Genomic DNA, 25,605 nt, shown 5'->3' with positions numbered 1-25,605 from the left:
GGCAGAGGAGGGACTACAGAGCAATTCTGGCCAGGCAGCTCCAAGCTGTGACGTTAGCAAGAGAGGGGCGGGTGTCTGAGAAATAAACCGAGAGCGAGAGAAGGGGAATGGGTGGAGGAAACTGGGGAGACAGAAATAGCAAAGAGTGAGAGAGCAGGAGCAGGAAAAAGAGGCAGGGGTGAGAGGTAAAAACACGGGGAAGAGAGCAAAGAGAGATCATGGAGCTGCTCCTGTGGCTCTGGTCCCAGCTTCGATCCTGCGGGAACAACCTCCCAGCACTGGGCATAGCCCTCACAGTCTTCGCTCTGCTATTTGATTTCCTGAAGCGCAGGAAGAGCTGGAGTCGCTACCCACCAGGGCCGAGCTCTCTGCCCTTCCTTGGAACCATGCTGCACATCGATTTCCACAACCCGCACGTCTCTTTTACCCAGGTCAGTGCCAGAGGAGCGTGCTGGGGAGTGGGGCTGGTGGTTCGTTAATGCAGCTGGTGTGGGCTGGACAGGTTATTTTACCGGCCCGGGGCTTTTCCAACGCAGGAGCCATCAGTGCCCCTAGGGGAGGGGGGGCTCTAACGCTCTCTGGTTCTCTGCTTTGGCTTTGCTCTGGCTCCGGAATCCAGAGGGCAACATTCCATTCCCGAGTCCAGTCGAATTCTCTGCGCTGGAGGAGTGTGATCCCCACTGCACACAAACACCCCCCCACACACACACCCCGACTCTTTACCTTCTCCCTGTAATTTCAATTGGAGACATTGTCACGTGCTGGGCTGTTGCACAATATTAGCGCTGTTAAACAGCTGCTGCATTCCACCTCAGAGGTGGGTGCACTCAGTGGTGGGTGAAGTGGTCCCTTTATGTACCATCCTTATCCTCTGGGATGAAAAGGGCTAGTGAAAGATTTATCGTATATGAAAATGCATTTGTCTCTGCTCAGCTCCATCCATCCATTCATTCCAAAGTTTCTCTGGTTTGGGGATGTGGATGCAAGGACGACAGCTTCCTCGTAAGTCACCGAAATGATTGAGCGTCTCAGCAAAAGCCAACAAAACTGTAATCTCCAGCTATCCAACTTTAGGATGTGCTTGCTGGCTGTGTCTGCGCTAACAAGAGCACACACAACCTCTGTGGGGTTAGTTCTTGCAAGTGAATGCTTTGTCCTGTTTCCAAAGAAACTATTAACGTAGCTTGCGGTAACTAAATCATATTATGTTTTGTGATTGTAGATGCCAAACTCCAGAGGCCCCATTTCTAGGCTGCTACCATGGAAACTGGGTCTGATTCTTGTTTTCACCATGCGGTAGAAAGAGCTTTTGAGTTTCCAGATCAAATCGGATTATGACAATGCTAGCAACAACGCTTTGACCTGTAGCTGTTTTAACTCCTCATTTTTAGTAACAACATATTATTCCCTTTTCTGTCCTTTTACTTACATAATCTTAGAACTTAAAGATAGAAATGGCCTATTCTTAGCCACCCCTCTCCCTTCTAGTGGTATGCCCCTGAGGGCTTGATCCATTTTTAATAACCAGCAATGAGGCTTTCACCACTTCCACTAGGACACTTCCCCAGTCTGATATACCTCTTGCTGAGGATTTGTTTCTTGTTGTCCAGAGTAAATTTTCCATTATTTAGTCTCATTCCATGACTCCTTCAACCAACCTTAAACAATTTCCCTCTGTCCTTTGCATTCGCACCTTTCAAGTACTTGCAGGCATCAATCATAGTCCCCTTCCTTAGATATTTGACCAGTCTATATATTTAGATCATTTTATCTTTCCTCATGAAGCAGCTCAACCAGCTCTGTAATCTCTTTTGTGGCTTTTCTCTGAATTCTCTCCTTTTTAATCAGTAACTTTCTGGTAATGAGGTGTGCTGGTAATGAGTAATGAGCCCGGAATGCTAGGCACTGTTACAGACACATGTCCGCCAGTGCCTTACAGAAAAGGACTCTCATCTGCTTGTCGCACAATGCCTCTGTGTGTGTCATCAGCATCGTTGGCTGGTGCCCATGTGGCTTTGAGGAAAGTTACTGTAGAAAAGCAGGAACACAATACATTGTGTTTTGTGTTTTTCAGGTACACATAAAACAACTACTTGTGGTTTTTCTCTCCCTAAATTCTTGGCCCAGAAGGGCATTTTCTCTCATATGCGTGGACAATCCTCAAGAAATCCCACAAAAAGCTGAAAATAGGTTAAATTTTGAGCCTAAACTATTTGATGATTGCTTTAAACTGTTCTGCTTTGTGCTCTGCAATGCCTGTGTGTCACCAGGGTACAGTGGCCCTGGTCCTCGCTCACATCAGGCACACTCTGTGCTGATCGAGTGGCGCAAAGTAGCCTCAAAGCTAATCTAGCCAGCCACAGCGTGTTCAGTCAGGACAGAGGGATAATCCAAAAGCAATTTCTACAGGATGCTTTCCTGTAGCCCAGGGGCACAGACCATGGTTTTTGGTGCCCTGCAGAATCCCAGCTGCTGAAATTGCCTCTCATGGTTATTGAAAACTGCCACAATTTAGAAAGGCCTTCAGGCTAAGCTAAATTACTGCAGGGGAATGGGACTGGCCTGGCACACATGATCAGGAGAGTCCAGAGGTATTTTAAAGAACTTTGTACTACCTCTCCTGCGTTGCACCACACAATCGTTGGCTGTGGGAAAGGATCAAGGTTAGTAATTACAAAACTCAGATTTGCTGCCAAGAACTTAGAAGCACAACATTCTCAATGAAGCTTACCTGGTTTGCTTTGGTCTAAGACCTGAAAGTTGCTAGGCGTGAGCTGAACACCTGCAATTCCATAGGTGCCCCCTCCTCAGGTTTCCCTTGAGTTTGGAAAAAGGGCAGGACTTTTATGCATCCCCTTTCTAGGCATGCCTAGTCTACACACAGTTTTTGTATGGAGTTAATGATTTCAGTCAGGGATGTGATTTCTTCCCCTACCAAAATAGTTGAATCAGAGCTGCATTAGGGCACTAATCAACACACTAATTTCCCTTTATCTGAGTGTCATTGCCATCTGCTGTAATGCTCAGAACAGCATTGGCTAGGATACCATCATAGTTACATTACATTTCATAGCTGCAATAAGCCATCTCCTGGCTAATGTATTTGGGGTAATGCACCACCCACATAGGTTAAGAGATGGGGCAAAGAAACTGTCACGCTGTCGGGAGTGGCTCATGAGTGGGAGTGCCTGTCTCAGGGCAGACTGTCAAAAATGGGGCAGATACCCCAAAGTGGTGGTGTATTCTATCGGCAGATTTCATCAATCCGGTAACTAATGTGCCCTCCTGGCAGGGATGAAAGTAACTTAAAGGACTTACTGATACACTGGAGTCCTGAGTGGGAGCATGGTCTCAACTGGAAGAGGCGATTTAAAGGCCCCGGGGCTCTGGCTGGGAGCCCTGAGGCCTTTAAATCGCCCCGCAGCTCCCAGCTGCAGAGGCGGCTGGGAGCCCCAGGGCTCGGGGTGAATTAAAGGGCCTGGGGCTCCGGCCACTGCAGAGCTCTGGGCATTTTAAATCCCTGCTGGAGCCCGGCTGCCAGAGTCCCAGGCTCAGGTGGGGATTTAAAGAGCCCAGTGCTCTGGCCACTGCGGGGAGCCCCCGCCCAAGCCCCGCTGCCAGAGCTCTGGTGGCGCTTAAAAGGGTCCGGGGCTCCCCGCTGTGGCTGGAGCACTGGGCCCTTTAAAGCACTGCCGGGGAAACCGGTCCGGTCCAGCACGGTGTACTGGCTCTTGCCGGTACGCCAGACCGGACCGGACCGGCTTACTTTCACCTCTGCCTCCTGGACAGGAGTGCTGGAACCTAGGTAGAAGTGTGTGGGAGGGCATGAGGCTCTGCCCCCTCTGTGACCCTACCTCTCCTCTCCTCTTCCCCCAAGGCCCTGCTCTCTCTGTGGCCCCATCCCCTGCTCCTTCTCTTTCCCCTGAGGCCCTACCCCCCAGCCAGCCTGGAAGCCCAAGCCTGGCCCCCTCTGTTCCGGCACCCCTGCTCCTGGATCACTCTAACAGTCTTACCATGGAGTCACAGACAGTCCCTTAGACTCTCCAGACTATCTTGCCACCCGGAGAAACTGAGCTTACTGATAAATGGTCACCGAAAAAAATCACCCCACATTCAGCTTATTCCCAGTCCCAAGAGACCAGTCACTTACCCCAGATCAGTTGCTACCCTAGATCTTACACCAAAGACAGCACCTGTAGCCAATCCTGTAATAAATGATCTAAAGGTTTGTTAACTAGGAAAAAGAAATTACAAAGTTATTTGCAGGTTCAAGCAACAAACGTATACTCACAAATGAATTATCATCTAAATCTAAGAGTGACTGAGTTGTAGTGATCTGTCTATTCAAAGTGTCTTTCAGGGCGGACCCAGCAGGCAGCCCTGGGGATCTCTAGCCCTGTCAGAGTTCAGACAGCCAAACAGATGGAAAATTTTCCTGCGACTTTGTTTTATTTCCTTCATTCAGCTTCCAAGTCCACAAAACAAGCTTCCTTGCACATTGCATTTCCAAGGGCGGATAGGGCCATTAACCAGTCCTTTGTATTGCAATGTTCCTTGACCTAGCTGACTTTGATAGTCCTTCTGGATGGGGTGGGGGAGGAGTCCTGTGCGTGGTTCACAAGTTCAGAGTGGACATTTGCAAAGTTATAAAGCAAAACGTGAATATTTTCTTATGGCGTAGAACACAGTCATTGCAAGAGAGATTAATGCCTGCAGCAACTCACAAGCATTTCGTAGTCTAAACACGAAATACATTCTTGTAAGACTAATACCTAGTCTTAGAGCAAATTAACATACAGGTGAACTGGTCTGGTCTCCAGCTATGAATTTGTTAGTTCTTAGCTAATGCCCTGCAGTCTGAGCAAGAGCTGGCACCTCGTTTGCCAGCATCACAGGAAACGCCCTTCCCCACCCTCAGTCCCTTATGTCAGTAATTTTTATTTTGTGTGTATCTGTAGCCAGCACTACTATACCCTCTGTGATAATATCAGATTTCATAAACTAAGCAAGGTTGGGCCTGGTCAGTACTTGAATGGGATATCTCCTATGAAAAGCCATGTGCTGCAGGAAGCGTTGTAGAAGACTCTTTGTGTCAGTGGTTAAACCAGTGCCACACCAGGAACAATGTACACTTGGGTCTGTTATCCTTGAAGACACCAAAAGAGGTCCTGACCTCTGGTAGTTGTTAAAGACCCCATCTGGCTTCCAACAATATATTTTTCTCTTTTCTTTTCTTGGCAGCTGAGTAAAAAATATGGAGATGTCTTTAGTCTTCAGAACTGCTGGAGTAATCTGATAGTCGTGAATGGATTCAAAGCAGTAAAGGAAGCATTGGTTCAGAAATCAGAGGACTTTGCTGACCGACCATACTTTCCTATATATGAACACTTGGGTTATGGAGAGAACTCCGAAGGCAAGTACCTTGGAAACTAACACAGTTCTCTGGCAGTGTTGCAGGGGGATTGGCTTTATCATTTGTGCGCCTGGAGAGGTCAAAGGGGACTTAGCAAGTGAGCTGCCTCCCTCTCCTGTCCCTCTGCTAATGTTGCTTTTGCTGAAGTCTGCCCCTGACACTACCTTTTGAGAGGAGGAAGTCAGGCTAGATGAAAATGGGGACTCTCCTTCCCGACTGCAGCGCTGCAACATCTGGGGAGGCTAGTCCCCTGCCCTGAGCTCCCTACTGCAGCTGGAGAAGCCCTGCCCAAGCCACCGCCTGCCTGAGCCACCCCGAGCCCTGGCTGGCTGGAGCAGCTCTGAGTCCTCCCGCTGGCCTGGGGCCATGGTGGGGATTATTTGCAGAAGTTTGGGGAGGCTTAGCCTCCTCTAGCTTCCGTTATGCACCGCCTATGTTCTCAGTCTCACCCTGGCCCATACTCTGGCCAATGCAGGGATGCTCCCTATAGTATGTTCTCCAGTGCTTTATCCAATCCAATTTTAAATGACTTGTGATGGGGCATCCATGAATTCCTTTGAGAGACTATTGAGTAGTTTAGTAGATCTAATCATTGGGAAATGTTTTCTGACATCCAGCGTGAGCCTCACACCCTCAGAGTATAGCATGGCTTAGCTCCATTGATTGCATCCAGTTATACGAGCTCCGGATCTGACCCTGAATTTCATCCCATTACTCCTAGCTATACCTTGGACCTCCCTGAATAATCCCTCTCCTTCTGCACTAACCACCTACACCTATGAAGGCTGCAATAATAGCTCCCATTAGTTGCTATTTGGCCAAGCTATACTTGGTTCCTTTTATCCTTCCCCAGAAGCCAGTCCCTCCAGCCCTATTTTGTTGCTGTCCAGTGAATTTTGTATGGTGCTTCCCCGAGGTTATTATGTCTCTTGTTTGTTCATATTTTCCAGGGGTGGTGCTTGCAAGATATGGTCATGCCTTCAAGGAGCAAAGGCGATTTGCACTCTCCACCTTGAGAAACTTTGGGATGGGAAAGAAATCCCTGGAGCAGCGTGTGACCGAGGAAGCTGGATTTCTATGCTCTGCGATCTGTTCTGAAAAAGGTTTGTGGCATCCAGGGAGATGGGGCAGGGGAGCAGTATAACTTCCATTCATAAGGAAATGAAAGGATTACGTGACTGATTATGAAGAAAGGAATAATAACACGGTATCTCACATTTCTACATAATCCCTTATAGCCAGAAGGATACTAAAGTGCTTTGGAGACTAGACACATAGTGATCATTCATCCAGCACTATCCTGAAGCCACCTGTGGGGTTGAACCTGACCGCTGTTTTAACATGACAGTTTGTGATGGGAAGTAAAACAAAAACAAAATCCCAACATCTCCAATTGAATGTGCAAGGGGAATTTTAGGTTGGTAGAATGTAATTACCTCATCTGGAATCTGGTGAAGGCATCAACACTAAGACACTTCCAAAACATGCCATGATGTCTTTAAGGACGTCACTTTTATGCCTAAACTTAAAAATGTCTGGAGCAGCACAGTAACATCTGTCTGCACACAGGCGGCCCGGGTTCAGTACTGAGGCAAAGAGATGAGTACTGCTACCTGCACACAATTCTCTGTTACTCGCACACTGTAGGGGCACCCACTTGACCCAGTTCTTACGGCTGAAGCCTTACACAGTAATAACCTCTATTTATTAAAAATTACCAAGCAGAATACACATGGTAAGTGTACAAAGCTATGCTCACCAATCCTGGTCAGGCAGGCGGACTTTCCCTGTTGGCCATGCAAGGGCATTCTCGTCTGGATTCCGCCACCTTAACTAATTTAAACCTAGCAAAATTAATTATGTAACAGACAAAAACAAAGAACCAGACAGAGCTCATACAGACAAACAATAGAGAAGTGGGGACCATAAAGATTAAACAATAAAGAAATGAGGATTTCACAACCACAACTATTGATAAGTGATTTCATGCCAGACAGAATGCTATCAAACTAAGTTTTCTTTAACCCTCTTAAGATCTGTTTCTTTATCTGGTGATAGTGGGTGCCATTAGGACAGGATCGCCTTCTTAAAAGCCTGATATTACATTGTTTTAATGTATTTTAGATGGAATGTGAGGATGTGACTTCCTACTTCTCAGCTAATGGCTGCAGCTCTCCTAATATGGCTGCAGACAAAGGCCTTATCCTGACGGTACCACTGACTGAATCCGCAGCAGAAACCTGCAATTCTTAAGTTTTCCATGGTGGTCTCTCTTCCAAGTATTGAGCAGGCCCATCCCTGTTAGTATGTGAGACACCTTTAACTTCCCCAGCTTACATGAGCATGGACTTTCAACTGGTTTGTTCCATAAGAAGTCTTGAAATGTTAGTAGTTCTTGCTCAGTATGTTCCATGCAGTGAAGGGCAGGCTACAATGATGTTGTGCCTCCTAATGTCTTTGGTTGGTCCTGTATGTTTTTCAGATCGTCCTTTCGATCCACATTTTCTTATAAACAACGCAGTTAGCAATGTGATCTGCTCCCTCATCTATGGTGAGCGCTTTGACTATGACAATAAGAAATTTCAGCGGTTGCTGCATTTGGTTGAACAGGCCTTGAAGGAAGAAGGTGGATTCCTGCCCCAGGTAACTCAGCACGTATGATTTGGTCAGTAAGAAGCTGCCATTTGATTGATCAGTAAGATTGTAGTTTACTGATTCTTTTCTGGGAGTCATAGGGTGTGGTTCTCTCTCACTCTGTTATCTTAGCTCCTTGTTGTAGTACCTTGGCTGCTGCGCATCCCTGGGGTGCCACAGAGCGTCTTCCGATCCCAGAAGGAGGTCCTGGACTTCACAAATGAGCTTGTGAAGGAGCACAGGATGACTTGGAATCCTACCCAAAAGAGAGACTTCACTGATGCTTTTCTACAAGAGATCGAGAAGGTAGGAGAAGACGGGCAGGTGTAGATCTCTTTGGCTCTGTGAATGTATTAGTGATGGGGACGCTCCCTGTTAGTTTCCCTTGTTGTAAAGTTTACAAGCAAAATCCTATTGCTAATAGAACTGCTATGAAGAGCTCGCTATTCTATTTCTTCTGGTTTTCACTTATCTAGTGAGTCTAATGAGTTCATGCTCAGAAATCAGCTGAAGAATAGGCTGATTCTCAGTACAAAGTTCCAAGTCAGTGCCCCACTCTGAGGGCTGCTGTGAAGCTCCAAGGCGAGCAAATCCACCAATAAGCGCAAGACCCACCAAGGTAGAGGAGGAACTTTGTCACAGCACATTTCAATTTTTCATTTAGAAATTACTTAATTTTATTTTTTTTATTTTATGGTTTGTTTTATTTTTATACTAATTTTATTTTTATAGTATTTTTAAAATTTTGATTAATCTGAAACTGTTTTTAAAAAACTTTCATTTTGTGTGAAATTTCTAAATATCAACTTCTTGTTCTGAGTCGTAAACAAAGCAAATGACATTTTAATTGGCTCTTAAATAGCATATTAGTTATTCCCCATATTAAGTCTAAGTCCAAATTTACAGAATTGGTCTGAGAAAAATCGAGATAAGAAACCCTTAGAAAACAGACATAAAATCCACAGCATTACAAAAGATAGCCGGACTACTTCCTACTGTGATCCTGTCATATCTCGTACGCTAAGCACAGTGGCCATGAAGAGTACTTGGTGGGGAGACCTGTCTCGTAGAAAATGAGACTGTGGGTTCAGTAGGTAGCACTGAGGTCCTGTTCTCATCGAAGATACCAGGGCAGGAATAGGGCCTGTCAGATAGTTATTCCCAGGTACGTATATGAACTTTTGGAATCCTGATGTTAATTTGTTGGCTAGCATGTTGGCTGTACCCTGCTCGCTACTACATGGAATTTCTGACCTGATCAAGACTGAGTGATCACACTAACCTCTTGAGGTTGCAGAGGCACAAATCTCTAAGACTGACTGGAGACCCTCCTTTAACTCTGGTGGCAAGAGACTGCGGGCAGAGTTTCCAGCACGTATGCTGAGTGTATTGAGCTGCATCAGCCAGTGGGAGTATGCCGTGCCTGGGTACTCCTCCTCCATCTTCATAAACTCTTTCAGGTGCCTTTGGCAGTGGTGCTGGAACTGGGGGTGTTGCCGCACCCTGTGGCTTGAAGCAGTAATAACACACACCAAATACATGGTTTCCATGATTTCCAGCATCAGCACCCACACTATAAAAATTGTTCCGGCACCCCTGGACTTTGGTGGGTCAGAAAATGCTGCTGAAATGTTCACCAGCGCCTCACGGAAACTCTGCCCAATTCCTGACACAGGCGTGACAGTGCAAGCAAGAAAAGTTCTTGAAAAGGGGCCTCTTCCATGTTGCTCGGCAGGCAGTGTTGGCAGGCTGATCAAACTTCCTGTAACGTGCAGGGTGGGCATTAAGCTTTTCCACAGTCAAAGGCTCTAGCGGCCACACTCTGGGAGGATGCTAGGGAGTCTGGGATATGGTTGCTTTGACTCAGGTCTGCCTGCTACCGTGTGGATGCCAGAACCCCAGGTTCACGCCTGGGCTAGAAAATTCTTAATGTAGGGTTGATAATCAGCATAGACTTCTGCAGCGGTAGTCATTAATTTTTTGTCAAGGTCCAAATTTCTTGGTCAAGGTATAGGCAAGATCCAGACTGCAGAGAAAAAACCCCAATAATAATAAGTAAATAAAAAGATTTCAGGGTCTGTTCAAAAGCATCTAGCAGTCGAGATTTGGCTTGCGGTCTATCTATTGACTATCCTGATGTAGATGCTCAAGCCCATGGTTCTCTAACACAGGGTCAGCTGAGTCAAGTGCCACGAACCCTGGGCTTATATTGCCTGTGTAGACATACCTTGTGTTTTTGGAGGAGAAGGTCCCGAGCTTTATTCCTGATGAAGTCCATGATGTGTGGGACAAATTATTACCTTGAAATGTATGCGACTAAGGAGCCATTACAGCGTGTGTTGCCATTTGCACGTGTTTTGCTGCACTCTGCAAACAATTCAACCTTTCAATCTGAGAATATGAATTACCACTATCTACAATTCTGCTCCTCTCTCCCCAACAAAAATCTAAGGTCAAATCATGCTCTCTTTTGTTATCTTCAGGCTAAAGAGCATGCAGGGAGCAGTTTCAATGACAACAACCTTCCTATGGTAACAGTTGACTTGTTTACCGCTGGCACTGAGACCACTTCCACCACCCTGCGCTGGGCGTTGCTGTACATGCTTCTCCACCCTGATATCCAGTGTAAGCAAGGGGACTGGTGGAGCTGTGACCGGTTCTCCCAACCCTGCATCTTCCACTGAGAACTTCTTAGCATCTGCTGTCACCTTTGTGGTCTGGGGGTATGAAGCTGCCGTAGCAGCAGTCACAGCAGTGTTTGGGGAATAATTCCAGTGGAGCACTCTCTGAGGGGGAGAGCAAAGACCTGTGGGAAGGGAGAAAGGAAAGAGCAAGTCCCTGTTAAAGATTTCAGTGTCAGAAGGAGTGCTCACCATTTTTCTTCATGAGAAGTGCACTTTGAGACCCTTATAGCTACTTGGTAACTCTTGCTTCTCTTAGGGTCTCCATAGGGATAAGTGCTAACCTGCTTGAATGTGCTAATGCTGGAGGCACAAGTGGGTCAAATACAGTCTTGATAAGTGGAAAGTCTCTAACAATGAGCTTATTAGCCCATAGAACAGAGGATGACTATGTAAGTTGGGCTGAGTAACCGAAGATGAGTGTGCTCTCCTTCAGCTCCTAATTCCGCATTCCTCTCTTTCCTACTATCTATGGGGCTTGCTTTGCCCTCTTGCCCCCAGCCAGGTAAACCCTGCCTCCCTTGAACTCTTGCTGTCAGGTGCTTTCAACAAACGTATAAGACCTGAATGTGAGGTCAGGAATTAGTAGTTGGGAAGCAGAGCAGTTCATGTCTGGGGTATCAAAGAGGCTTTCTGGTTGTGTGAAGGTGAGAGAAATCAGAAGTTTGTCCACGCCCTCTCCCCACTGCTGGATATCTTTCCTGACCCCTGAAGAAGTGCCCCAGACACTTAGAGCACCCACTTCCTAGAGATGACTCACTTGTAAACTGCTCAGTGATTGATAGGAAGGTGGCCAACAAACTCACCGAATATAAACCCAGCGCTGTACAAATAAACAGACAATTCCTGCCCCACAGTGTTTAAAGCCTAAGGGGAAATGCATAGATTCCCCATTTTTATTGTGTTGATGTACATCATTATGTTGTATTGAGGAGGATATAAAGTGTCTTTTTCCAGGTAAAGTCCATGAGGAAATTGATAAGGTGATTGGCAGGGACAGGTCACCCCAGATGGAGGACCAAGCGAACATGCCTTATACCAGTGCTGTGATCCATGAAACTCAACGTTATGGGGATATCGCTCCCGTTGGAGTGCCTCACATGACATACCGGGACACTGACCTTCAAGGCTTCTTCATTCCAAAGGTATCTATGGCCAGGCAGGGGATGCAGACCTCCTCTCCTCTTGCAGACTTATGTCCTGAAGCTGCAGACATTCCATATGTGAATCTCCCCAAGGTTCCATGCAGAGGGGGGTAGAGCACCAGGCCCTGAATCACACAACCATTGGTGAGTTATCAAATGTGCAGTTTTAAAAGGCCTTGGGCTTCAGAGACAGCCTTGTTTATGTGGTTAGCTCCATCTTCAACAGGTCTTTGGATATCTGAAAAAACAACAAATTGAGCTAAGACACTACTAAGGATTGCAATCCTTACAGGGGAGACAGTAATTTTGTCTTGGGCACCTTCTAACATTCAGTACATCTGCTTGAAGATGGAGAAAGGTAATGCTGACTGACTGTATAGAAACTACCAGCTAGGAAAGCAGTTCAAATCCAGAACAGTAGCAACTAACACTCTATTATCTGAAGGCTGTTCAGAGGCCGCTGTGCATCTCAGTCCAGTTCCAAATGGACAAGAGACAATGACGGGCAATGATTGCCTTCCTTGGTGACAGTCTCATTGGAGAGACCAAAGCCATACAATACTCAATTCCACTTTTGCCCTTAGAGGAAGCTCCCCTAGCTCAGGCCTGAGGCATGTGAGAGGAGAAAGATCTCGCTTTTTCTGTGAAGACAATGAGAATTGCGGTTTGGAGTCTCTCAATCAGCACACTCTTACCAGAGCTAAAATTAACTTGAGAAAATATTTGAAGCAACTGAGGAGTAGAAGCAATTTTCATCACATGTACCTCATTAGACCATGAAAACACCACTTGCATACTCTTAGTCTAGCTAATGACAGGTTTCAGAGTAGCAGCCGTGTTAGTCTGTATTCACAAAAAGAAAAGGAGTACTTGTGGCACCTTAGAGACTAACAAATTTATTTGAGCATAAGCTTTCGTGAGCTACAGCTCACTTCATCGGATGCATTCGGTGGGAAATACATTTGCGAGATTAATATACACACACAGAGAACATGAAACAATGGGTTTTATCATACACACTGTAAGGAGAGTGTTCACTTAAGATGAGCTATTACCAGCAGGAAGGGGAGGGGGGGGAAGGAGGAAAACCTTTTATGGTAATAATCAAGGGGGCCATTTCCAGCAGTTAACAAGAACATTTGAGGAACAGTGGGGGGGTGGGGTGGAGGGAGAAATAACATGGGGAAATAGTTTTACTTTGTGTAATGACCCATCCACTCCCAGTCTCTATTCAAGCCTAAGTTAATTGTATACAGTTTGCAAATTAATTTCAATTCAGCACTCTCTCGTTGGAGTCTGGTGCACAACAGAACCACTAACCTAGGAACCTATCCTTGCAACAAAGCCCGTTGCTAACTCTGTCCACATATCTATTCAGGGGATACCATCATAGGGCCTAATCACATCAGCCACGCTATCAGAGGTTCGTTCACCTGCGCATCTACCAATGTGATATATGCCATCATATGCCAGCAATGCCCCTCTGCCATGTACATTGGTCAAACTGGACAGTCTCTACGTAAAAGAATAAATGGACACAAATCAGACGTCAAGAATTATAACATTCAAAAACCAGTCGGAGAACACTTCAATCTCTCTGGTCACTCGATTACAGACCTGAGGGTGGCTATCCTTCAACAAAAAAACTTCAAAAACAGACTCCAACGAGAAAGTGCTGAATTGGAATTATTTTGCAAACTGGATACAATTAACTTAGGCTTGAATAGAGGCTGGGAATCGATGGGTCATTACACAAAGTAAAACTATTTCCCCATGTTATTTCTCCCCCCCACCCCACCCCCCACTGTTCCTCAGATGTTCTTGTTAACTGCTGGAAATAGCCTACCTTGCTTGTCACCATGAAAGGTTTTCCTCCTTCCCTCCCCCCCCCCCGCTGCTGGTGGTGGCTCATCTTAAGTGATCACTCTCCTTACAGTGTGTATGATAAAACCCATTGTTTCATGTTCTCTGTGTGTGTATATCAATCTCCCCTCTGTATTTTCCACCAAATGCATCCGATGAAGTGAGCTGTAGCTCATGAAAGCTTATGCTCAAATAAATTTGTTAGTCTCTAAGGTGCCACAAATCCTCCTTTTCTTTTGCTCTAGCTAGCATGCAATGGACAAGGGCGACAGGCTTCAGAGCATATGCAGTGCACTGGCTGGGGCCTTGAAAGCATCCCACTCCATTGTGCTATAAGATTATACAATGAGGTACCTGAGCTGGGTTCTGTGCCTTCCTCTGAAGCATCCTACAATGGCCACTGCCTGAGATGGGATATTGAATGCTGAGGGACTGGCCTGTTCTGATATGACAATTCTTATGCATCCTGTTCTTTCTGTGGGGTGGATCAGGGGACGACAGTCATCACTAACTTGTCCTCGGTGCTGAAGGATGAAACGGTTTGGGAGAAGCCGCACCAGTTCTACCCGGAGCACTTCCTGGATGCAGATGGGCAGTTTGTGAAGCGAGAGGCCTTCCTGCCTTTCTCTGCAGGTAAATCCAAGGGGAGGAGCAGCTGGCAGAGGCCATCCCTGTGGAAATGAGGCACGGTGCATGAGATGTGACCCACTATAGTTATGGGAAAATGAGTCTCCTCTAAAGCAAGATGTCCCTCTCATCATAGAGCAGCTTCCTCAAGGGGAAGATCAGTGCAGCCTGTCTGAGCTGAGCCTGTTCTTCATGAGCATGCTGCATCTCCTCAGAGAAATTACTTCATACTCCAATAGACACAGGGACGTACTGAATGCAACACATTTATCGCTTCTGCACTATGACGGAAAACCTTAACTACAAGCCCAGGAATCTGTTTAGAAACAATGTGCACACAGGTGAGGTGTGTGTTATTGGGAAAAGAATGAGGTCAGAGTTAAGGCTTTCTGTTAAAGCATGATCAAAATTGCTGTGTGCCACATGCTTCTTTATCTGTTGCAAGGCACCCTGATCAAAGGAAGGCGTTTGTTACTGGAGGCTCTGGGACCACTGCATTGGGGTACATGGATCAGTTGGGGATAAAGGGAGATGGATGTTCCCAGTTTCCCATATGCTCCCAAGTCACCAGAGAGATAGGAAGAGGGAAATACTGATTCTCTGATACACACCAAAGGCGGCAAGCTGTGGCTGATGGAGGGCCTGTAGGGTCTGTCCTAACCCCTCTGGTCACCACATCAACAGCAGTGGGATGCCTGAACCGGTGGGGCACTGCCTCTGCCAGGCTTGTACGAGTTCAGCCCAGGAGTTCCAGCAGTGTGAACCATGAGGGCTTAGACAGGAGGGTCTATGCACTGAACAGTATTATAGCTTTTCCACAGAACCTTTCCCCGTTACCAGATCACCTTCAAAAATCCATGAACGTTTAGCAGGGTGGTTGGTGCTTTCTAGGTTTGTTTCAATGCAGCCAACTGTTTCAGTGGCAGAGAGGGGTTGAGGTCCCATCAAAGAAAAAAATGTGTCACAAACTTAGTTAGGCAGCTTCTAACGCATTTCCAGGATACTCTTCAGTACTGGGGGATTCTCTGTGTGTCTGGGTACTAAGCTGAGCTAGGTATTGACTCAGTGGGTACATCTACACTTCAGACTGGGGGTGTACGTTCCAGGTTGGGGATACATACCCATGCTAATACTTGGTGATACTTGGTGATAGCATGTAGGAGTGTAGTCACTGCAGCGTGGCAATGGGAGGGGCTGGCCGCCCTGAGGATGATCCCGTCCAAGATGGTAGGTACCTACTCGGGTGGCTAGCCCCTCCCACTGCTTGCACCCCCATGGTTACACTTCTCTTTTTAGCACACTAGCTAGCTTAGAGTTAGCAGAGGCACGTCTCCTCAGACTGGAGATTACACCTTCCAAAGTGTGGACGTATCCTTGGTTAAAAGCCAATTTTGTTTTTCATTTTATGATTTTATTTTAGTTTGTAAACAGGTAATTGAGCAGCCACCTTCCATTTGTGCCAAACTGCAGTGCAATCAGAGTCTCCCCTGCACTTTGTGTCAGTGCCTGCCTTTCACTCTCTCTGGAGCAGCGGTTCCCAAAGCGTAGCTCACAACCCCAAATGGGGCTGCGCCATCAGCACATGGGATCGTGGCAATCCTTTGTGTGTAGAGGATGCCATTTTGCTCTGTACAGCATGACCTCACATGCACCATATGTAGGAGGTCACAGTGGGTAGAGGACACCATTATGTAGAGCAAAATGGCGTTCTCCACAAGGGGTGAGCTCACACTTACGGTGTGTCTGTGATTGTGCTGTGCAGAGGACACCTTTTGGCTCCTCCATGTAGTCTGGGGTTCCAGACAGAAATACTTCACTAAAACAGGTCACTCCGGAAAAAAAATTGGGACCTGCTGGTCTAGAGCCCCACATAATTCAAGAGCTAGCTAACAAAAGTCCATTCAGTATTTGTACCTTAGCAGCACAAAGCACAACACCTCTGCCTTTCCTATTTGCTCAACAGCCACACTAGATAATAGTGTTGCCCCTTTCCAACGGCTGAACGGCTAGTTGAAACTACAGTAAAGAATAAAATTGTCAGACACATAAATGAACATAATTTGTAGGGGAAGAGTCAACATGGTTTTGGAAAGGGAAGTCATGCCTCACCAAGCTACTAGAAGTCTTTGAGGGGGTCAACAAGCATGTGGACAAGGTCCCTCACCAAAGGCTGTCATGGGATAAAAGGGAAGGTTCTCTCATGGATTAGTAACTGGTTAAAGATAGGAAACAAAGAGTAGGAATAAATGGTCAGTTTGCAGAATGGAGAGAGGTAAATAGTGGTGTACCCCAGAGGTCTGTACGGGGACCAGTCCTATTCACCATATTCATAAATGATCTGGAAAAAGGGGTAAACAGTGAGGTGGCAAAATTTGCAGATGATACAGAAGTACCCAAGAGAGTTAAGTTCCAGGCAGACTGTGAAGAGCTACAAAAGGATCTGTCAGAACTGGGTGACTGGGCAACAAAATGGCGGATGAAATTCAATGTTGATAAATGCAAAGTAATGCACATTGGAAAACATAATCCCAACTATACATGTAAAATGATGAGGTCTAAATTAGTTGTTACCACTCAAGAAAGATCTTGGAGTCATTGTGGATAGTTCTCTGAAAACATCCACTCAGTGTGCAGTGGCAGTCAGAAAAAGCAAACAATGTTGGGAATCATTAAGAAAGAGAGAGATAATAAGACAGAAAATATCATATTGCCTCTATATAAATCCATGGTATGCCTGTATCTTGAATAGTGCGTGCAGATGTGGTCGCCCCATCTCAAAAAAGCGATATTGGAATTGAAAAAGGTCAACAAAAATTATGAGGGGTATGGAATGGCTTCTATATGAGGAGAGATTAATAAGGCTGGGACTTTTCAGCTAGGAAAAGAGAAGAGTAAGGGGTGATATGATTGAGATCTATAAAATCATGACAGGTGTGGAGAAAGTAAATAAGGAAGTGTTATTTACTCCTTCTCATAACACACAAACTAGGCGTCACCAAATGAAATTAATAGGCAGCAGATTTAAAACAAACAAAAGGAAGAATTTACTCACACAACGTACAGTCAAGCGCTGGAACTCCTTGCCAGAGGATGTTGTGAAGGCCAAGACTATAACAGGGTTTAAAAAAGAACTAGATAAATTCATGGAGGCTAGGTCTATCAATGGCTATTAGCCAGTATGATATCCCTAACCTCTGTTTGCCAGAAGCTAGGAATGGGTGCCAGGGAATGGATCACTTGATGATTACCTTTTCTGTTCATTCCCTCTGAGGCACCTGGCATTGGCCACTGTTGGAAGACAGGATGCTGGGCTAGATGGACCTTTGGTCTTACCCACTATGGCTGTTCTTATGTTCATCAAATTTCAGGGCCCTGGGGACATTCCAGTTGGAAGTAGAAATTGATGGAGTCAGGTATTTTCTTTGATGCAGTCTTGTTTATTTATAAGGAATGTTCAAAGTCCTGCTCCTCTGAACTCAGGAGGAACCAGTAACAAAAGGAGCAGTTTCTTGGCTTATGGCCCAAAGCCTCTTTTGCCAACAGACCCAAAAGCTTTTTTCTAGGGTCTCACTGCGCTCACACTATTACTGCTTGTCCTTCTTGCTTTTGTCTCTGCCTCTCTCTGTTTTTGTCTGTTCTCAGTTTGTGTGTGTTCTCTCACAGACTCACAACCCCCTTCCACTCCTCCCACATCCTGGTCACAATACCAAGTGGAACTCCCTATCCACCTGATGCTAGTTTCTGGGCGGATTCTATTAGGCATTGTATTAGGTGTGACCCCATAAGTATTTCTTACAACTATCTTAAGTGACAGGCCTGTTCACACACCAGTTTGAATGAGATTTTGAGTCAACCCATAACAAGTTGTGAACGGGATACCGGGTGGGGAGTGGGAGGGCATGCTGAGATTGCTCAATTAGGGCAGACTGCAAAAAATGGGGCAGACAATCCCCAAAAGTGGTGGTTATTGTAATACTTAGATTCACCAAGCCAGCAACAAAACAACTTCTACAATACAATACCTTACTGGTTACCCAGAAGCCAAAATACAGTTCCCTTAAAGCAACACACCCTTGAGCTCCCACCCAGACACCCAAATCAGATATGATGAGGATTACTGAAAATCTTGATCATCATATAAAAAGTTTACCAATCCCAAAGGATAGGACACATTGCCCATCAGGTTAATGAATATCTCAGATCTTACCCAAATACACACTTACAGCCCATTCTTATTAATGAAACTAAGATTTATTAAAAAAGAAAAGAAAGAGTATTGGTTAAAAGATCATTATACATAGAGATATGAACAAAGTGCTTAGGTCAGTTTCATAGTAGAGTGGGTGAGCTCTAGAATTTCAAAGTCCTTTCCAGAATCAGTTTATCAGGTTCTAGTCCAAAGTCCAATATCCAAGATCAGAGTGATCCAGAATGGAGCTGGAGACCTCAGTCTTGTGACTCAAACTTCCCCTGATGAAGCTTAAGCAGATCTGAGATAACAGGCTCAGGGCCCTAGAGTTCTTTTTATAGTTATCCAGCAGCCTCTTGACAGCGTGTAGTCCTTGGGTGACCAGAAGTGGTCTTGAAGTAACCTCCTATTTCCTAAGCACCATTGCTAATTAGCAGCATGGATTAACATAAGGCCACTGCCCATTTACAGGAAGTTTACTACATACTTCAAAGAGAAATGAAGTCAGTGCTATTACTACATTGACAGTTCATCTAAATGTTAACATTTCCTTTTGATCTCTGATTTAACAGAATACAGCGATAGACAGGAGCCCTTCAGTTACATTGTCAACCTCTAACAATAGATATCTAAACCAGAGGTGGGCAAACTATGGCCCGCGGGCTACATCCGGCCCGCAGGACCGTCCTGCCCGGCCCCTGAGCTCCTGGCCCAGGAGGCTTGCCCCCAGCCCCTCCTCCACTACTCCACCAGCCACCCAGTGACGCCGCCACGTAGGCAGTGGGGCTGGGAGCTCCTGCTGCTCTGAGCAGCATGGAAAGGGGCAGCCGCGCGTGTGGTGGTGGTGGGGTTGAGTAGGAGATCCTGGGGGGCAGTCAGGGGACAGGGAGCAGGGGGCGGTTGGATGGGGTGGAGGTTCTGGGGCGGACAGGGGTCGGGGAACAGGGGGAAGTTGGATAGGTTTGGGAGTCCTGGGGAGCCTGTCGGAGGTGGGGGTGTGGATAGGGGTCGGGGGGACAGGGAGCATGGGGGGTTGGATAGGTGTGGGAGACCTGCAGGCCTGTCAGGGGGCAGGGATGTGGATAGATCGGGGAAGTCAGGGGACAGGGAGCGGGCGGGGGGGGTTGGATGGGGATGGGATCCTGAGGGGGGTGGTTTGGGGTGGGGGTGTCCTAGGGGCAGTCAGGGCACAAGGAGCGGGGGGGGTTGAATGGGTCGGGGGTTCTCAGGGGGACAGTCAGGGGGCGGGAAGTGGGAGGGGGCAAATAGGGAGCGGGGGCCAGGCTGTTTGGGGGGCACAGCCTTCCCTTCCCGGCCTTCCATATAGTTTTGCACCCCGATGTGGCCCTTGGGGCAAAAAGTTTGCCCACCCCGCTCTAAATACACAACAACACAATCATTATCTACTAATATGTTTCTAAAGGTTGAATCTGGGTCAATTAGCTGACTAGTTGTGTAATCCTTTCTGGTCCTGTGTCACACAAGGTTTCACCCAGCTCATAACATGATCTGACCCATAACTCATTCACTTCAAGTATCAGCTCATAGACTTCAAAGTTTCATTTTACTATGTTCAAAGAGAACGGTCCAAAGAGGAAGATGGGGGTGTTGTCATAAAGGTTCCTAACGACTAAGAGAAGGATTTTGCAGTGGCTGCGGGAGTAGATATGGGACCAGTGAAATCTTTCGGGCTGGTGGTGAGGTGATCCTGTTTGTACGAGTACTGCAAAGGCTTGCTACAGTGGTTTAGCCTGAGATGGGTCATTGGTGAAGATGCATCACTTGTATTTGCCTCGAGTCCAGGAAACCAATGTCCCCAGATCGCACTTGAACCAGAATTTCCTACCTGGTAGCATGGGCATGTTGTTCCACCTCAGATTTCTCTATCTAAAGGCATTTCTTTGCCCATTTAGATTCTAGAAGGCAAGAATTCCACAAAGAGCATATGGGACAGATCGTCAACTGGTATAAATTACCATGGATCCTTTTACGTCGATGGACTTATGCCAATTTAACCAGCTGCAGATTTAGCCCTGTGCATTAGAGTGTCTCTGACCCCTTTGAGTCAGGCTGACTAGGCAGTAATTCCCCTCTCCAAATCAAATGACAGAATCCTTTGTTTTATGGTATCCACTGAAGCTTCTGGTCCTGGCCACCATCAGAGACAGGGAATCGGATTAAACAGAACATTGGTTGGTCTGGAGAAGTATTTTCTAGTTGTTCCTGTTTACACAGGGTCTGGGAATAGGGAGACTCAGCATCTGCTGCATATGGAGGCAGATTCTCTGTTCACTCCAACCTGTGGGTGCGCAGTACGGGTCTTACTCCTTCAGTGACTAGTCATTTACATGTGGTGTTGTATCCTCCTCCTCCTCTCTGCCTCTTCCCTCTTCTCTCACTCCCACGCTTGCAGGTCGTCGTGTTTGCCTGGGGGAACAACTGGCCAGGATGGAGCTCTTTCTTTTCTTCACCAGCCTCCTGCAGCACTTCACCGTCCGTCTCCCTGAGGGCCAGGCCAGGCCTCAAGAGGATGGACACTTTGCCACGACACTCACCCCCCAACCCTACCAGATCCAGGCTGTCCCAAGATAAGTGCAGTTTTCTGCAAAGTTCCTCTCATATATTTTAGGAATGCTGTAGTGCTTAACTGAAAGATGCCCCTACTCCAACGGGGCAGCTTTTCCCATCGGCATAGTTAAGCCACCTCCCTGAGGGGCAGTAGCTGTGTCGATGGGAGAACCTCTGATGACACAGCACTGTCTACACAGAGGTTAGGTTGGTATAACTATGTCGCTCAGGGGTGTGGTGTTTTCACACCCCTGAGTGACGTAATTATACCAATATAAGCCTGTAGTGTAGACCTGGCCTTAGTGTTGTGTCTGCTTCATTCTTTAACAGAGTCTGCTTGAGATCAGCTGAAGTGATGCTATCAGCACTATTGACTGTTTACCTGTCAGCACTGTGTAGATCCCTGTCACGTGCATCGCAAATGTGTAACAGAATGCTTAAGATAACATCATTGGATATCAAGCGCCTGGCAGACTTGTCACTGCAACACATAATGAGCTTAGTGCAGCTGTTCAAATGGGAAGCTCAATGCTCTGAGCCAGCAGGGTGTGGTTTGGTTTTCTAGCACTTTTCCTGGGTATTCCCTTCAGGGCCAGGCCAATGCCTCTTCTGAGAAGAGATTTTGAAGCATACTTTGCATTTTTGCTTGTACAAGCTGCAGACAGTGCTATTGACAGAGATTTACCTGCGTTACTTCAGGAGATTTGGTAAACAAAAATGGATCACATCTTCCACTGATGTAAAGTGACTTCAATGGAGCTATGCCTATCTGTGCCAGCTGAGGATCTGGCCTAATATGTCCTTTATAGTTTAGTGTAATTCAGGGGTGGGCAAACTACAGCCAATGGGCCGGATCCGGCCCACGAGCCATTTTAAGCTGACTCTGCTCCGGCTCTCCAGCTGGGGCGCTGGTTTCTGGGGCCGCAGAACGGCCCCGCGCTGTCCGTGGCGCTGGGTCGGGGACCACACATTGTGGCTCCCGGAAGCCACAGCATGACCCCTCTCCGGCTCCTACGCGCTCCAATGGGAGCTGCAGAGGCGCTGCCTGCGGATGGGGCAGCGTGCAGAGCTGTCTGGCCATGTCTCGGTGTAGGAGCTGGAGAAAGGACATGTCATTGCTTCCGAGAACCACTTGAGGTAAGCGCCACTCAGAGCCTCCGCCCCATGAGCCTCTCCCCACGCCCCAACCCCCGGCCCCAGTCCTGATCCCCCTCCCTCTCTCGAAACCCCTCAATCCTAGCCTTGAGCACCCTCCTGCTCCCCTAACTCCTCATCCCCAGCCCTACCTCAGAGCCTGCACCCCCTCCTGCACACCAACCTCAATTTTGCAAGCATTCATGGCTCACCATACAATTTCTATTCCCAGATGTGGCCCGCGGGCCAAAAAGTTTGCCTGGTATAATTCCAGTTTTGATCTTATCTTTTTCGCTTTACACAAACGTAATATGAAGGAACCACATGTGTACAGTGGGGTCCGAACACGTGTTTATTGGAAATACGCAATATGACAGGCATTCCTCCATGTACACACGGCTGCTCTGGTTGGGTTCTGGCAACTTCTAAAAAACCTGCACATGGGGAATGGAACAATAAGGCTCACAAACTATTTAAAGGGATATTACGCTATGCCTGTACACGACACCTTCCTCCTTCCATTATACATGTTCCTTTCACTTTCAGCCCAGAAAAGTGTTAACACAGTTTCTTTGGAATAGAAAACTCTTCTGTTAGAGTAAAGAGAAATTGCCACTAATTCGTCTCAAAATATTGTGTTTTTTCCACGATAAGACTGTAATTTGCCCTTGCAAAGGATTGTTATAATTTGAGTACTTGTGAAACCTTAGAGACTAATAAATTTATTTGAGCATAAGAGCTGTAGCTCACGAAAGCTTATGCTCAAATAAATTTGTTAGTCTCTAAGGTGCCACAAGTACTCCTTTTCTTTTTGCGAATACAGACTAACACGGCTGCTACTCTGAAACCTGTTATAATTTGAGTGTTGTATACAAAATAGTAAAATTATGTTAATAAAAAGAGGAATATTTTATTCTTTAATGTTTATTACTTCCTGTCTCTTTAGTTCTTGAAAATTGTTTGCTTCTGGCTCTTTATATCAAGTACACACACTATGTTACTCTGTGAAGGAGATTTGGGCTGTGTGACTAGATGGGTATTACCATACAGACTGTAACAAGAGTGATCAGGAAAGGTGAACTGTTACCAACAGGAGAGCGGGGGGGGGGGGGGAGGGAGGGGGGAGGACCTTTTGTAGTGATAATCAAGGTGGATAATTTAGGCTTGAATAAAGACTGGGAGTGGATGTGTCATTACACAAAGTAAAACTATTTCCCCTTGTTTATTTCCCCTCCTACTGTTCTTGTAAACTGCTGGAAATAGCCCACCTTGATTATCACTAAAAAAGGTTTCCCCCCAGCCCCGCTCTCCTGCTCGTAATAGCTCATCTTTCCTGATCACTCTCCTTACAGTAAGAAAAGGAGTACTTGTGGCACCTTAGAGACTAACAAATTTATTAGAGCATAAGCTTTCGTGAGCTACAGCTCACTTCATCAGATGCATTTGGTGGAAAAAACAGAGGAGAGATTTATATACACACACACAGAGAACATGAAACAATGGGTTTATCATACACACTGTAAGGAGAGTGATCACTTAAGATAAGCCATCACCAACAGCAGGGGGGGGAAGGAGGAAAACCTTTCATGGTGACAAGCAGGTAGGCTAATTCCAGCAGTTAACAAGAATATCAGAGGAACAGTGGGGGGTGGGGTGGGAGGGAGAAATACCATGGGGAAATAGTTTTACTTTGTGTAATGACTCATCCATTCCCAGTCTCTATTCAAGCCTAAGTTAATTGTATCCAGTTTGCAAATTAATTCCAATTCAGCAGTCTCTCGTTGGAGTCTGTTTTTGAAGCTTTTTTGTTGAAGTATAGCCACTCTTAGGTCTGTGATCGAGTGACCAGAGAGATTGAAGTGTTCTCCAACTGGTTTTTGAATGTTATAATTCTTGACGTCTGATTTGTGTCCATTCATTCTTTTACGTAGAGACTGTCCAGTTTGGCCAATGTACCCCTCTGCCATGTACATTGGCCAAACTGGACAGTCTCTACGTAAAAGAATGAATGGACACAAATCAGACGTCAAAAATTATAACATTCAAAAACCAGTTGGAGAACACTTCAATCTCTCTGGTCACTCGATCACAGACCTAAGAGTGGCTATACTTCAACAAAAAAGCTTCAAAAACAGAGTCCAACGAGAGACTGCTGAATTGGAATTAATTTGCAAACTGGATACAATTAACTTAGGCTTGAATAGAGACTGGGAATGGATGAGTCATTACACAAAGTAAAACTATTTCCCCATGGTATTTCTCCCTCCCACCCCACCCCCCACTGTTCCTCTGATATTCTTGTTAACTGCTGGAATTAGCCTACCTGCTTGTCACCATGAAAGGTTTTCCTCCTTCCCCCCCCTGCTGTTGGTGATGGCTTATCTTAAGTGATCACTCTCCTTACAGTGTGTATGATAAACCCATTGTTTCATGTTCTCTGTGTGTGTGTATATAAATCTCTCCTCTGTTTTTTCCACCAAATGCATCCGATGAAGTGAGCTGTAGCTCACGAAAGCTTATGCTCTAATAAATTTGTTAGTCTCTAAGGTGCCACAAGTACTCCTTTTCTTTTTGCGAATACAGACTAACACGGCTGCTACTCTGAAATCTCCTTACAGTGTGTATGGTAACACCCGTTGTTTCATGTTCTCTGTGTATATAAAATCTCCCCACCATATTTTCCACTGTATGCATCCAAAGAAGTGAGCTGTAGCTCATGAAAGCTTATGCTCAGATAAATTTGTTAGCCTCTAAGGTGCCACAAGTCCTCCTTTTCTTTTTACGGATACAGACTAACACAGCTGCTACTCTGAAACCTGTCATTACACTAGGTATGTAACTCTTTATTTAATATTGTAGGCAGGGCCAGCCCTAGACCAAATGGTGTCCCAGGCAAGGAGTGTCTTCGGTGCCCCCCGCGCCCCCCCCATTTGTTAAACTTTTGAATACCTTATATTTTATTGCATTTGTAGCCCATTTCATGACTTGGATGTAAGATATACATGCATGATTTATCCCTGTCATATAAGATGATAAATTTGCATGTTAGGATCGCCTGGGTTGCCTGCCCCTAAATCCGGCCCTGATGCAGGAAAGGCAGTGCTGACTGGACACATGGGGGTTCCATCAGTAGCTCATGCCCAGTTGTGGATGCCCAGTTGTATCGTTCTATTATCTCTGCACACTGGTCACATCCCTATGGGTGTACGCTGTATAGTTACGCCCACCTCCATTACACCAGCACCCACTGTGGACTTCCCAGTTCAGTAACTCTCCAGGATAGTCAGCTCCCACAGGCCAATGTCCATGCTTTTCATGGTGATTAGATATTGGGGATAGCTCACTCTGGAG

General features: G+C 46.2%; 1 protein-coding gene across 2 annotated transcripts; it reads left to right on the top strand.

Annotated features, from left to right (window-relative positions):
* LOC119845208 (cytochrome P450 2D14-like) lies at positions 1 to 22,672 on the top strand. 2 transcript variants are annotated; one of them, XM_038377163.2, is made up of 9 exons: positions 1 to 431; positions 5,242 to 5,413; positions 6,364 to 6,516; positions 7,896 to 8,056; positions 8,180 to 8,353; positions 10,531 to 10,672; positions 11,686 to 11,873; positions 14,228 to 14,369; positions 20,966 to 22,672. In XM_038377163.2, exons 1-9 carry the CDS (start codon positions 219 to 221, stop codon positions 21,142 to 21,144), a joined length of 1,524 nt encoding a protein of 507 aa, XP_038233091.1. In that variant the 5' UTR covers positions 1 to 218; the 3' UTR covers positions 21,145 to 22,672. The 2 variants fall into 2 exon arrangements, with proteins under 2 accessions (XP_038233091.1, XP_043346810.1); XM_043490875.1 differs by lacking the exon at positions 14,228 to 14,369 and having other exon boundaries at positions 56 to 431.
* The last annotated feature ends 2,933 nt before the right edge of the window (positions 22,673 to 25,605 follow it).

This window comes from Dermochelys coriacea, chromosome 1 (genome assembly GCF_009764565.3).
Source record: "Dermochelys coriacea isolate rDerCor1 chromosome 1, rDerCor1.pri.v4, whole genome shotgun sequence".
Classification (NCBI taxonomy): Eukaryota; Metazoa; Chordata; order Testudines; family Dermochelyidae; genus Dermochelys; species Dermochelys coriacea.
Note: the sequence above shows the minus strand (reverse complement) of the source record. Positions and strands in the feature narration are given on the sequence as shown.